General features: G+C 39.5%; 1 protein-coding gene across 1 annotated transcript in view; it reads right to left on the reverse strand.

Annotated features, from left to right (window-relative positions):
- DNAAF10 (dynein axonemal assembly factor 10) overlaps positions 1-12,753 on the reverse strand; it is a 32,572-nt gene extending 19,819 nt beyond the window's left edge. The window contains exon 1 of the mRNA XM_044663393.1: positions 12,511-12,753. Coding sequence (XP_044519328.1) covers positions 12,511-12,693 — 183 coding nt within the window. The 5' untranslated portion in view covers positions 12,694-12,753. The remainder of the gene's footprint in view (positions 1-12,510) is intronic.
- Positions 12,754-12,783: the final 30 nt, after the last annotated feature.

The following is a 12,783-nucleotide window of genomic DNA, read 5'->3' on the forward strand; positions in this document are numbered from 1 at the left end:
ATTCCAGAATGAGAGGGAAGGATGAGGAGGAGGACAGAGAGTCCCAGGGGGTGCTTTTGCCTTGGGACACTGTGAGTGGGAGAAAGAGAGACTTCCAGTGGTGATTTTGATTGGTTACAGGGGTTTTGGCTGAGCTCCAGACTTACCTGAGAAGATCCAGGAATCCAGAGACTCTTTTCCTGATCCCGACCCTCATCCTGATCTCATTTTAGTGCTGAGACCTGGTTCCTGGAGATTTCATTTGCGTGAGAGAAGTTGCCTGGACAGAATCTGTCTGCCATACTCTGAACCAGACCACATTCAGCTTAAGCCTGTTGGTTTCTATCTAAAACCTTATATAGTGATTCCCAAAGTGGGTATCTCCCCCCCCCCCATAGGTGCTGCAGCGATCCAGGGGGGCAGTGATGGCCACAGGTGCATTTATCTTTCCTATTAATTGCTATTAAAATAAAGAAAATTAATTTCCAGGGGTCTAAGTAATATTTTTTCTGGAAAGGGGGCGGCAGGCCAAAAAAGTTTGGGAACCACTGCCTTATAATCTGAACTTTGTTCTTAATTTGTGGGCCAGCTAGTCAGATTTTAGTTATCTAGAAGGATTTAGGGGAATAGAGTAACTAGAGTAGCCCAATGGAGTTGGGACCAAGCAGATTCTTGCATACCAGTGTCTGAGGAGGAGGAGCTAGAACCTGGTAGTTTAGGAAATTCCTACCCATCCTGCTATTTACAAAGTAAACATCTTTTATTTGAATAACATCAAACCTGCAGCCAGATTTTGTGTTAAACTTACAGAGGACTGGTATGGCTGACCTCTGGGCCTACAAACTAGGCCAGAGCCACTGTGTGGGTCATCACTGATCCATACCTACATCCACACTAAGGGACCTCTATTTAGTGGGTATAAACCCCCATTTCTTTCAACTCTAAGATGGAAGGCGAAGGTTTAAAAAAAATTTTGAGGCATTTCATCCCAAGTTCCATCATCTCTCTAATTATACTTCAAATCTTAATATCCCCCCTCTTCTTTACTTCTCTGCTCCAATCTTAAGACTAAGAAGTGAGTGGCCATTCTTCTTGCCAATGCCAATTACTGTTATGTGCAGATTTAAGCAACCATATTTGTGGGGGTGCAAGCTGACAGTTGCCACTTTAGAACACAGAACCTGGAAGAGGACCCAGGCCGGGTACCAGGGTGAGAGTTGAGGTGAGGGTATAAAAAAGGGTCCTCAAACCCCTGATGGGTCTTCTGGCTCTCAACTCGAGGGTTAAGGAGAAGGGTGGAAATTGGGCCCGGGTGGTTTGGGTAGGTTTGTTAGGTAGGCAGAAACTACCATAACTAGCCAAATTCATTAGCTCTTTGGCATAACCAACAACTTTTATTATAAACAAGAGATTAATTCAACTATCAAGTCATCAGCATTTGTAGCAGAGTTGAGATTTGCCCTCAAGGCTTTCTCATACTTCTGCACCTAGGAAAGATCAACCTGTGTTTCTAAAGCAATTTAGTGACAATTTAGCCAAGATCCTTTAGCTTACCTTCAATCACTTTCCAACTCCCATTTACCTAGTTCAATCTAATTAACAATAAACCCATTTTGACTTTAAGCTTAAACATTCTTAGAAGCCATTGCTTTACCTTATCAACAGGCATTTATCATCAGCAGTCAGATCTGAATTATAACCTTAACTGGCCAGCCTTATCAAACTAGTTTCATTTCAGGAAGTCTTAACCTCCTTCCTGGATACTGTACCAACTGTCCAATTAGATTGGTTCCAACCCCAAAGGGCAGAGGCAGAGAATCCTGAACTTAAAGGGGTCTTGGCCTTGCTGGTGAGAGAGTTTATTTAATTTTCATTCAGCTTTGGTGTAGGACCCCTCCTTCACATACCATCTTCAACATCTGCCTAAAGCCCCTTGACTGCTCTTATATCATCCACCTTATACTTTACTCTCCTCCATTACATTACAGTATTTCATTTTTTATTTCATCTCCTCCTGGGGATTTGTCCTTGTGTCCTTATCCTCTAATTTCCAATCTCTATTTACTAGCTCCTTTGCTAATACTTACAAACACACTAAGATCTCTCCCATCTTAAAAACAAACAAGAAACCCATTACTATACCCTACCATTCCCTCAAGCTATATTTCTCCTCCCTTTCACATCCAAAATACCAGAAAAATACTCTACACTCATTGCCTTGACTTCATCTCACATTCAGTTCTCAATCCCTTGCAGTGTAGAATCTGATTCTACTTCCCTAATGAAAATGTTCTCTGCAAGGTAATCAATGATCTCGTTACTGCTCATTAGTGTCCCTTTCTCACTTTACATCCTTCTCATCCTCTCTGCAGAATTTGACACTGTCATTGCTGAGTTCCCTCCTTGATACTTTCTCTCTCTTTCTTTTTTTCAAAAATGATCCTTCTCTGCCTTCTCTGTGGAACCTTTATCCGTGTTGCAACCACTTATGTGGCTATGATGGCTATAACTCAGGGCTTTATCCTAGGCCCTCTTTCCTTTTTTTTTTAATCTACTTTCTCTCTTGGTTATCTCCCGGTTTCCATGGATTAACTATCATCCCTTTAAGATGACTCCCAAATCAATATTCCCAACCCTCATCTTTCGGCCAGAACCTTGAGCATTTCTACTTGGATATTTTATAGGCATCTCAAATATACCATATCCAAAACAGAACTCACTATTTTCCCCTCTAAATCTAACTCTCACCTTCCCTCTTTGGTTGAGGGCACAACCATTGTAGTTATCCAGATTCACAACTTTGGCATCATCCTCAACTCTTCATTCTTCCTTACCGTCCCCCAATCCCTCCAATCAATTGCCAAGAATGGATTTTACCCAAATAATATCTTTCAAATCTGGCATCTTCACTTACTGCTCTTATTTTGGCTTTCAGCTTCTCCCACTGAGATTGCTGCAATAGCTCCCACCTGGTCTTGCTGCGTCCAAATTCTCTCTACTCCAATCCATCTCCACACAGATACTAAATTTCTATTTCTAAAAGCACAATTTTGACCATGCTATTTCCCTTTTAAAGATGTTTCAGTGGTTCCCTACTGTCTATAGCAGTGATGACAAACCTTTTAGAGACTGAGGGTTGTGCCCCTGCTGCTGCCTCTTTACCCTAGACAGGAAGGGAGGAAGCATTCCCATTGGGCTGCTGAGCAGAGGACTGGTCGTGTGAGAAATATCCTCAGGTGTGGTAGAGAGGGGGAGGGGAGCAGCTTCCTCTGGCATGTGTGCCATAGATTCACCAACAACCTATTGGGTTAAAAACTAAAATCCTGTTTTTTTCCCTGGCATTTAGTCCTTTCCCATTTGTCTTCTCTCTTTTCCATTTGATTGCATATCAGTCTCCCTCACCAACTCTATATTCTGGCCCAATGATGTCATTTGCTGTCTCCTGGACACTATACTTCACCACCCATCTACGTGCCCTCAGACTGGAATGATCTACATCCTCACCTTCTCCTCCAGGGCCCCCAGTTACTTCCAAAGATCAGGTCAAGTGCCACCTTCTACAAGAAGCCTTTTCTAATTGCTCCAGTTGTTAGAGATTATTTTGTTCATAGTTTGTTTTATCTATGTATATGTAGTTTCCCACAATAACCTAGAATTTCCTTGATGGGAAGTAATTCTGCTTTTTAACTTATTATATATGTATATATTATTACTGTGCTTAATACTACCCAATGAACTGAAACATTCTTGGAAGGGATTTTTAGAGAACAACTTACTCCGACTTCCTCATTTCACAGACTATGAACCTGAAGCTCTGACAAGCTAAATGATGTACTCAGGGACACAGAAGTAGAAAAGGGCAAACAAGCTGATTAGAAGCACAGGTGACAACTTTACCACATTTTTTCTATCCTTCTTGGCTTCTGTGACCATTGTTCCTCTTCACATTATTCTAGTCTCTTTAACCTCCCTTAGGTAAGAAATCCCTTTTATTTGCTGCTTTTGTTCTCAAGTCTCCTTCTCACATGTTGTTAACCTTAGCTCTCTAGCTTAGTCTTAGACATCCCACTTACTCTCAACTATTCTCTCAAGACCCTTTATCAATCATCCTTTCCACCAGTTATTGGTGAGGTCACATTCCTTTCTTGCAAATAGTTAAAAAAAATTTTAAATAACCTTCAAACACATCCTATTTAAAAGGAAAACCACAGTTTATTTTCTTGGAAAGTTTTCTTATAACAAAATGGACCCTATTTGCTCCATTATTATAAGTACAAAAATAGCTTTAAAACTTTATATAGACTGCATACATTTTCCCTCCATAAAACTCTTACCTTCCATCTTAGAATCAATACTGTGCTTTGGTTCCATGGCAGAAGAGTTGTATAGGATAGATAATGGAAGTTAAGTGATTTGCCCGGTCACACAGCTGTAAGTATTTGAGGCCACATTTGAACCCAGGACTTTCTGTCTCTGGATCTCAATCCACCCAGCCACCTAGCTGCTCCTGACTGCATACAAATTATATCAAGCACAATGGGAAATAGTTTTCCCTGAAACTTTTCTTGAGATTTCCCATGCTTGGAATAGAACCTCCCCCTTCATCTAGACTTGATAAACTTCTTTCCCTTCTCTAAGGCCCAATATCAGTTTCCATTAAAGCCTTTTTTGTCCCTCATGGTCTCATAGTACTTTGTAGGGATCTCTTTTACTCTTTTCAAATTTTTATTTTAGTTATTTCTATTTGTCCTATTTCTTATTAGCTCTCATGAGCAGAGATTTTATCTAATGTAATCTTTGTCTTCCTAGTGCCTAGAAAAGTGTGCTACATTGAGAGACTTAATCAACATTTGAATTGAAGATCTTTAGTTGAATATGATCTTTCTTTCCTCAGAATCATCATAACAACTTATCTTTTTCTAGATTTTTCCTTCCCACTCTCCTCTTTGATATAATACTTCCAATATATCCTATCACTTGATACTATTTCTCATCTCTTGTTCTATTCTATACTCTTACTGAATTAGAATTCAGAAGATAATTCGTGTGGCACTATTAGTACAATGGGAAAGGCTATACCAATTTTAATATATGCCATACTTGGCCTATCAGCTTCCAAATAATTAGTTCTTAGGCTTTTTGCATCATAGACATTTTTAGCATGCCCATGATAATAAAACCCAAACCCTTTCTCAGAATGTCTTTCAATGTGTAAACAAAATACATAGGATTACCAAGGGAACCAGTGATATTGAAAGTAAACAAAATATTTAAAAAGACAAGTTCACAAACCCAAAGTTAAGAAACCCTAAAGGTAATCATTATGACAATATGAATTTTATAGTTTTGGATTTTTAATTTGATAAAATTTTTAGTGTAGATCAAGGACTAAAACAAATTCTTTCATTAAAACAAAATTAGTTTTCTATACTGTTGTAAAAGAAAACAGATGAGACTGAATATAAAAACAATAAAGAATGTTACAAAATAGTCTTCCTTCATATTGGGCAGGTGGTCTGTAAGAAAAGTGAGGTAAATGATTATATCGATAGCTTCACTGACAAATTTACTAATAGAAGTAGTATTGTTCTAGAAAAGAATATTAAAACATTGGTCAAAATTAACTTCTTTAATAATAAAGGTATCATTTCAGTTATTGAATGCCAACAAAGAATTGGCTAGATTCTGATTTTAGCGGTGATTAGGTAGTATAGGGGCTCAGGTGCAAGATTTGAAGGTCAGGAGGCTGGAGTTCAAATCCTGCTTCAGACACTAACTGTGTGATCCTTGACAGACATTGAGACTCTCTCAGTCTCAGTATCTTCATCTGTAAAATGGAGAAAATAATAGTGCCTGCTTCACAGGGTTGTTCTTAGGATTAAATGAAATAATATTTGTAAAAAAATTCAAACGTTAAAGTGATAAAAATGCTAGGCATTAATATTATGCATACACAGGTAGCTTCCACATCAAAAACACTCAAAGCAGTCAAAAATAAAGGAAGAATTAAAGTACAGACAGTTCTTCTTTTATGAAAACCAGGCTAACCCAGGTTGGTATATGGAGCTCCACTAGAAAATAGGGAAGTCTGCAGAATGGATTATTTACATTAAGTAAGAACTGAATGTAATAAGGAGCTAGTCAGGATCATACACAATTTAGCTGCTACCACTATGAAGAAATGGAGAGCTTGAAATATGATGCTCCAAAAGACAAAGTATATATCAGGCTTATAGCCAAGAATTACTTATCCAACAAAACAATATAATACTACAGAGAGGAAGGGAAAAAAAAAGATATTTAATGAAACAGAGAGCATCCAAACATTCTTGAAAAAAAGATCTCAGCTGAAGAGAAACTTAAATTCAAATACAGGTGTTAAGAGAAAGATAAAAAAGTAAAGGGGAACAAATAATCTTAAGTGTCTAAATAAGGATAAACAATTTACATTCTAGCATGGGGAAAGGCTGCATATGTCATCTCTGAATCCTCTCATCTAAAGATGAGAGAAAGTATTTCCTTTAGAGGAAGTATAATTAGAGAGAAAGCCTGGGAATGGTTTTGTGATATCTTGATGATTAAAAAAGATAAAAGAGAAGGGAAGAATACACTAGGGAGAGGGTGGAAGTAAGGGAAACTTGGGCAAAACTAATATCTCACAAATCAACAAGTAGTTATCTATATTAACAAAAAGGAAAGGGTGAGGAGAGTAGCTGTTGACACTTAAACCTCACTTTCATCTTAACAAGTCAAAAGAGGGAAGAATATTCATTTAAACACAGTTGTGCACCGGGAAAAAAAATTTCACTCAACAAAGAAAAAGGAGGAAAAGGGGGAAATGAACTTTAGAGGGAAAGGAGATTAAGGGAGATTAGCCCTAAGCAAAACACATTCTAAGTTATACAAAAATATTTATAGCTCTGAGGTAGCAAAGAATAGGAATCTGGTACCCATCAACTGAGAAACGGCTGAATCAATTATTATATATAAATGTGATGGAATACAATTGTGCTGTAAGAAATGATGAAAGAGATGGTTTGAGAGAAACCTGGGAAGACCTATCTGAACCAATACAGAATGATGTGATCAGAACCAGGAGAATTATTTATACAATAAAAATAATATCTAACATTTATATAATACTAAATGCCAAAAACTATTATAAGTGATTTATAATTATTTGATCCTCTCAGCAACCCGGAGACTTAGGTGCTATTATTATCCCTATTTTACAGATGAGGAAACTGAGGCAAACAGAAGTTAAATGACTTGCCCAGAAAAAAATTAATTTAAAAAATTGTTCATTACTTACTATCAAAGAGATTTTTAGCAGTTATGGACTATCAAATTAAAATAAAAACAAAATAATCCATCTCTTATTAAGAAAGGTACAATGATAGACTTGACCACTGAGGTCTCTTCTAATTCTCAAATTTTGTGATACCATGAAATTATGTTAATTATTTTTACATGTTAATTTTGCCTCCCCAACACCTTGGGGGACAGGGGAAAGGAATGTAATGAAGAGTACTTAATTTGGAGTAAGAAAATATGAATTCAAATCCTGATTTTTGTTTACTACTAATGTGACATTGGGGAAGTCAACTAAACTCTGTCGGCTTCAATTTTCATCAATCGTATGATGAGGTATTGCAACATGGTGATCTATAAAGAATTTCTACTTTTGTTCTCTTAAATAGTCTGTAAACTCCCCAAGAGCAGGCATCTTCTTTTGTAATTCTGCATCTTGTACCTTGCACGGAGTAGGAGTAAATAATCTTAGTGAACTCAGAGTTTGATGATTTGACTTTTCTGAAGCCACTGAGAAAGTCAGAATGGGGGAAAAGGGTGAAAGTCCCAGGAGAAGAAAGGTAGTAGTAAGAGCACTAGGCACACAAAAGTAAAACTGAAGAACTGTCTTTGCCCTTGTGATGAGTATTTTATTTAGTTTCAATAAGAACAGGTTTTAGGTCAGAGAAAAGGTTTGTGACCTTTATGCTGTCCCCTTTAAGAGAGAGGAACAGAGAGAGCTGGTTTCCGGCCCTTTAAGGGTACAGCATAAAACCCAGTAAAGGGAGAATTCTGGGCTCTTGATTTCTCTGGCAGTCTCAGGGAACAGGGGTAGCTGTTTTTAGCTTTGTCCATCTGACAGTTGGTGGCAGTTGAAATGGAGATGAATAGACTTGAGGAGAGAGAAAGATTTATCATTAGAGTTAAGAGTTCAGTTACTGAGGGTTTTCCTCCTCAATTCTCTAAGAGACCTAAGTCTGAAACTCTGAGGCCTATTCTCTACAGGTACCAGAGAGGAAGCCAGAGAGCTATTTGTGGTAACTGACAGCCATTTGGATCTTTGGAGTTGAGGGAAAGAGAGGAGCTTCATTCAGTTTCTCTATGAAGAGAAACTGATATTTTGAGTTTTATAAGTTATTGTAAGAAGATAAAGATTCATTTTAGCTTAGGATAAGATAGAGTATTTATCATCTTTAGTCAGTAAAGTGTAATTGTCAGGTCTGCTCAGCAGACAAGAAGAAACTCCATGAGGAATTAGGCTTCAGGTTTTTTTATTTAGATATTACAGAATAAGGTAAATAGATATTATAACTAAACTCCTAGTTTCCATCCTTCTATTTCCCTTTTTCTACCTCAACCATAAATAAATTCGAGTTGGATTAAACTGTTCCTGACCTTCCAATTACCACCTGTGAATCGGTTTAACCACTGACAACTTTATTATACTTACAACAGTTGGGCATTACCAACAGTCTAGCAATACCTATATTCAATACCAATAGTAAGATCAATATAACAGCTTATCAATAATGGCTTGAGTTTCACTATACCAGCTATTATTTGCCCATGACACCCTCTAGAAGCTTAGAATCTAACAGGCTCATAATACAAGCAAATAATTAAGCAAATGCAAAGTATATAGAAAGTAATTTCAAGATTGAGAAATCACTATTAATTAAGATTAGGAAATGTTTCATATAGACAAGTGGCATCAGAACTGATTCCAATAAGCAATCGTAACTAGTGGAGACTGTATTACAGACATAAACTGTGCAAAAGATGAATGGAAGGGATGGAATTTCCTATATGAGAAAAAACAAAAAGAAAGAAAAGTTTAAATGGAAAAGAGCAATATGGAGAATAAACCTTGAAAGGGTCCTTTAATGGTAAGGTTTTATGTTGGAAGAAAAGCAAGGGATATCAATTTGGTGGCAGTGTGGAGGATTAATTCGAAATACTGCAAGTAAGGAGACTTAATTAGGAGACCAAAGGAGATGCTGAAGGAAAAAAAACAAAACAAAACAGAAGGAAAACTTAAGTAAATTTCCTCCCCCCTGCTTATATGAATGTGTACACTTTCACTAATCAAAGCAGAGGAGATGAAAAACCTCTTTGCTCTGATATTGCTACCTTTTAGGTTTTATTCTTCCTCCATTACTCTTCTCTTTTAAGGTTCATGCAAGACATATCTACTACATAGTCAAAATCCAGGCAGTTGTTGGTTACATTTCTTCCCTTCCTCAATGAAATCAGTACATGGCTCACAACTCTGCTCTCTTCTCCAACTTCTGCCCTAATATTAGAAAACATCAACATACATATTAAACTCTCCACAAACACCCCAGCTCCTGGGTTCCTCAATCTGCTCACTTCCCATAACCTATTCCTCCAATTCACTTCAATCAGAGGTGACTACATACCCTTGATCTTGTTGTCACCCATAAATGCACCACTTCAGCGCTCAATTTAGAGATCCTCTTATTTTACAATAATCTATTGGCTTTCAACCTTTTTCTGCCTTCCCTTAGCACCTTACCTTTTGTCCCCAATCTCCTGACTCCTAATTTCTCCCATGCTATCTTCTTTGTACTAGCCATTCTATTCTCTTTTCCCCATCTTGACTCTAGTGAACTAGTTCAATCCAACACTTATTTTCTCTTGAGTCCTTATTCCCATTATTATATTGGTGATTGTGCCCTGCCAAGCCTCAGCTTTAGATCACTTCCATCATGTAACACCTTTACTCCTACATATGCACTACTGAAAGAAGGTGGAGAAAATCATACAACAGTTTTGATCAGGTCCATTAAAAATTTATGTTACATTACCTCAACTACAGGTTTTCCAATCCTTTTCATCCCTCCTTAAGACTTGGTTCCTTGTTCCTCATTCTTTTAGCTGAGAACCTTGCCTCATATTTTACAGAAAAATTTAGATCATTTGCTAAGAGCTCCTTCAACCCTCTTCCTCATTTCATATTACTCTGATGCCTTCTGGCATTATCTCTATTACTGTCTTATGACATAAAAAGGTAGTTTTATTCCTTACCAAGAACAACCCTTCTATCTGCTCAAGAGATCCCATTTCATCTGTCTACTCTTGACTGTTCCTTCTGTCATCCCCACTTGTATAGCTTCTCTTCTTTTTAAAAATTTTTATTTAGAATATTTTTCTATGGTTACATGATTCATGATCCCCCTCCCCCCTCTCTCCTCTCCCTTCTGGAAGCCGACAAGCAGTTCCACTGGGTTTATGTCACATTTTCAATCTGTCCCTATTTTTTGGCTTCTTCCCTGCTACCTACAAACATGTCCATGTCTCCCCATCCTCAAAAATCTTTCATTAGATCCCTCCCATTCTCTCTAGTTATTTGGTCCTATATCTCTTCTGCCTTTCTGGGCTTAATTGCTAAATCTAATGCCTTTTTCTCAATCCTCATACTTCTAGACCTTTCTGCAGCCTTTATCTCTGTTGATCACTCTTCTCCTGAAGTTCTCAAGGTTCCTGTCTTTCTTGGTTTTCTTCCTCTCTATCCCACCCCTCCTCAGTCTCTTGCTGGACCTTCATCCAGTTCTGGTCTTTTAAAGATAGGTGTCCTACAGGGTTCTGTCCTGGTCCTCTTTTCTTCTCTTATGATACCAGTGATGGCAAACCTATGGGATGGGTGCCAAAGATGGCATGCAGAGCACTCTGTGGGCACAGGGCCAGCTCCCCTCTCCCTGCCCCCAAGAGTTCCTGACTAGAAAGGCAGAGAGACTTAGGAGCTGTTCCCCTCCCCCTCTCCACTCTGCCTGACATTTTTTTCACATCCCCACCCCTCTGCCCAGCAGCCCAATGGGAGTGCACAGGGGTTAAGGTGGGTGGTTCACAGGCATCAGGGCTGAAGGGGAACAAAGTGCTTGGGCCACTCCCTCCCCTTCTTCTAAGCTAGCTGAGGACATTCCTCACTTCACCAGCTCCTCCTTCCAGCAGCACAATGGGAGCTCTTCCTCCCTCCCCTGTTTGGGGTAAGGTGGGGGGGTGGGTCATACCCAGTATGTAAAAGGAGGAGGGGCACACACTCCATCTCTAAAAGGTTCACCATCACTACTCTATACCTTTTTACTTGATCTCATCAACTTTCATGGATTTAATTACAATTTGTATTCTGATGATTCTCCAATCTACTGAACCTGCCCTAACATCTCTGCTGACCTAGCCTCTCCAACTGCCTTTAAAACATTTCCAACTGGAAGGTGTGTTAGACATCTTAAACTCAAAATGTTCAAAACTGAATTCATTATTCACAACCCCTCCTTCCCTGCCTTCTGAGTTTCCTGTTATTGTAGTGGGCAATACTACTCTCCCAGTCCTTCAGTCTCACAACCTAGCAGTCATCCTGCACTGCTCACTCTTTCACCTCTCACATCCAAACTGTTGCCAAGTCTTGTCCATTTCCCCTTCCCTAAATCTCTCCCACACTTCCCCTTCTCTCCATCACTCTAGTGCAAGCCCTCATCGCATCACACCTGGATTACTGCAGTAACCTGCTGGTGGTGGGTCTGCCCGCCTCGTCTTTCCCCATTTCAATCCATCTTAAACCACTAAAATGATTTTCCTAAAATGCAAGTTTGATTATGTCACCCCTCTACCCCAGTGGCTTCCTATTATCTCCAAGAGCAAACACAAAATGTTTGGTATTCAAAGCCTTTCATAACCTGCCTTCTCCCATTTTTCCAGTCTTCTTACATCTTCCTTTCTTGGCTATTCTAGGAACAAGACACTCCATCTCTTGGCTCCTGACATTTCTTTGGCTATTGCCTATGCCTGGAACTCTCTCTCTCTTGTTCTGACTAGTGACTTCCCTGGTTTCCTCAAGTCCCAACTAAAAGCCCACCTTCCCTAGGAAGCCTTCCCCGACCCCTCTTAATTACAGTGCTTTCTCTCTAAGTTAATCATTTCCTATTCATCCTGTTTGTAACTTGCTTTGTTTATATTTGTTTGCGTGTTGTCTCCCGCATTAGACTGAATGTTCCGTGAGAGCAGGCATTGTCTTTTGCCTTTTTTGTGTCTCTAGCGCTTAGCACAGTGATTGGCACATATCAGGCGCTTAATAAATGCTTAATTGACTGACTGGCTGTCCCTCTCAGAGGGGCTGGAGAAAGCGATGCGGGCGAGATTGAGGGGCGAACTAGAGAGGTTATCTCGGGCTGAAGGGTAGCGCCGAGGACAGGGAGGGGAGGGCCGGCTGGAGGCACCCACCTCCCGCAGCAGCGTCGCATCCCCGTGCTGGATCTCGTAGAGCTGAATGACGCCAGTGCCCCGGGCATAGTTGCCCAACGTCACGAATTTGGCGCTGCAGGGTACCCACTTGCAGTCAAACACCGTGTAGTTGAGGCTCTTCTGGATGTGCGCGATGATCTGAGGCTTCTCGAAAGCGTTCATGGCAAGATATCTTGGGTGTTCAATCACCTACGCGTCCGTCGCTAACTGGGAGATATCCCTTTTCCGCTCACTCACAACCACAACGACCGT

Source organism: Gracilinanus agilis, chromosome 2 (assembly GCF_016433145.1).
Source record: "Gracilinanus agilis isolate LMUSP501 chromosome 2, AgileGrace, whole genome shotgun sequence".
NCBI classification, from domain to species: domain Eukaryota; kingdom Metazoa; phylum Chordata; class Mammalia; order Didelphimorphia; family Didelphidae; genus Gracilinanus; species Gracilinanus agilis.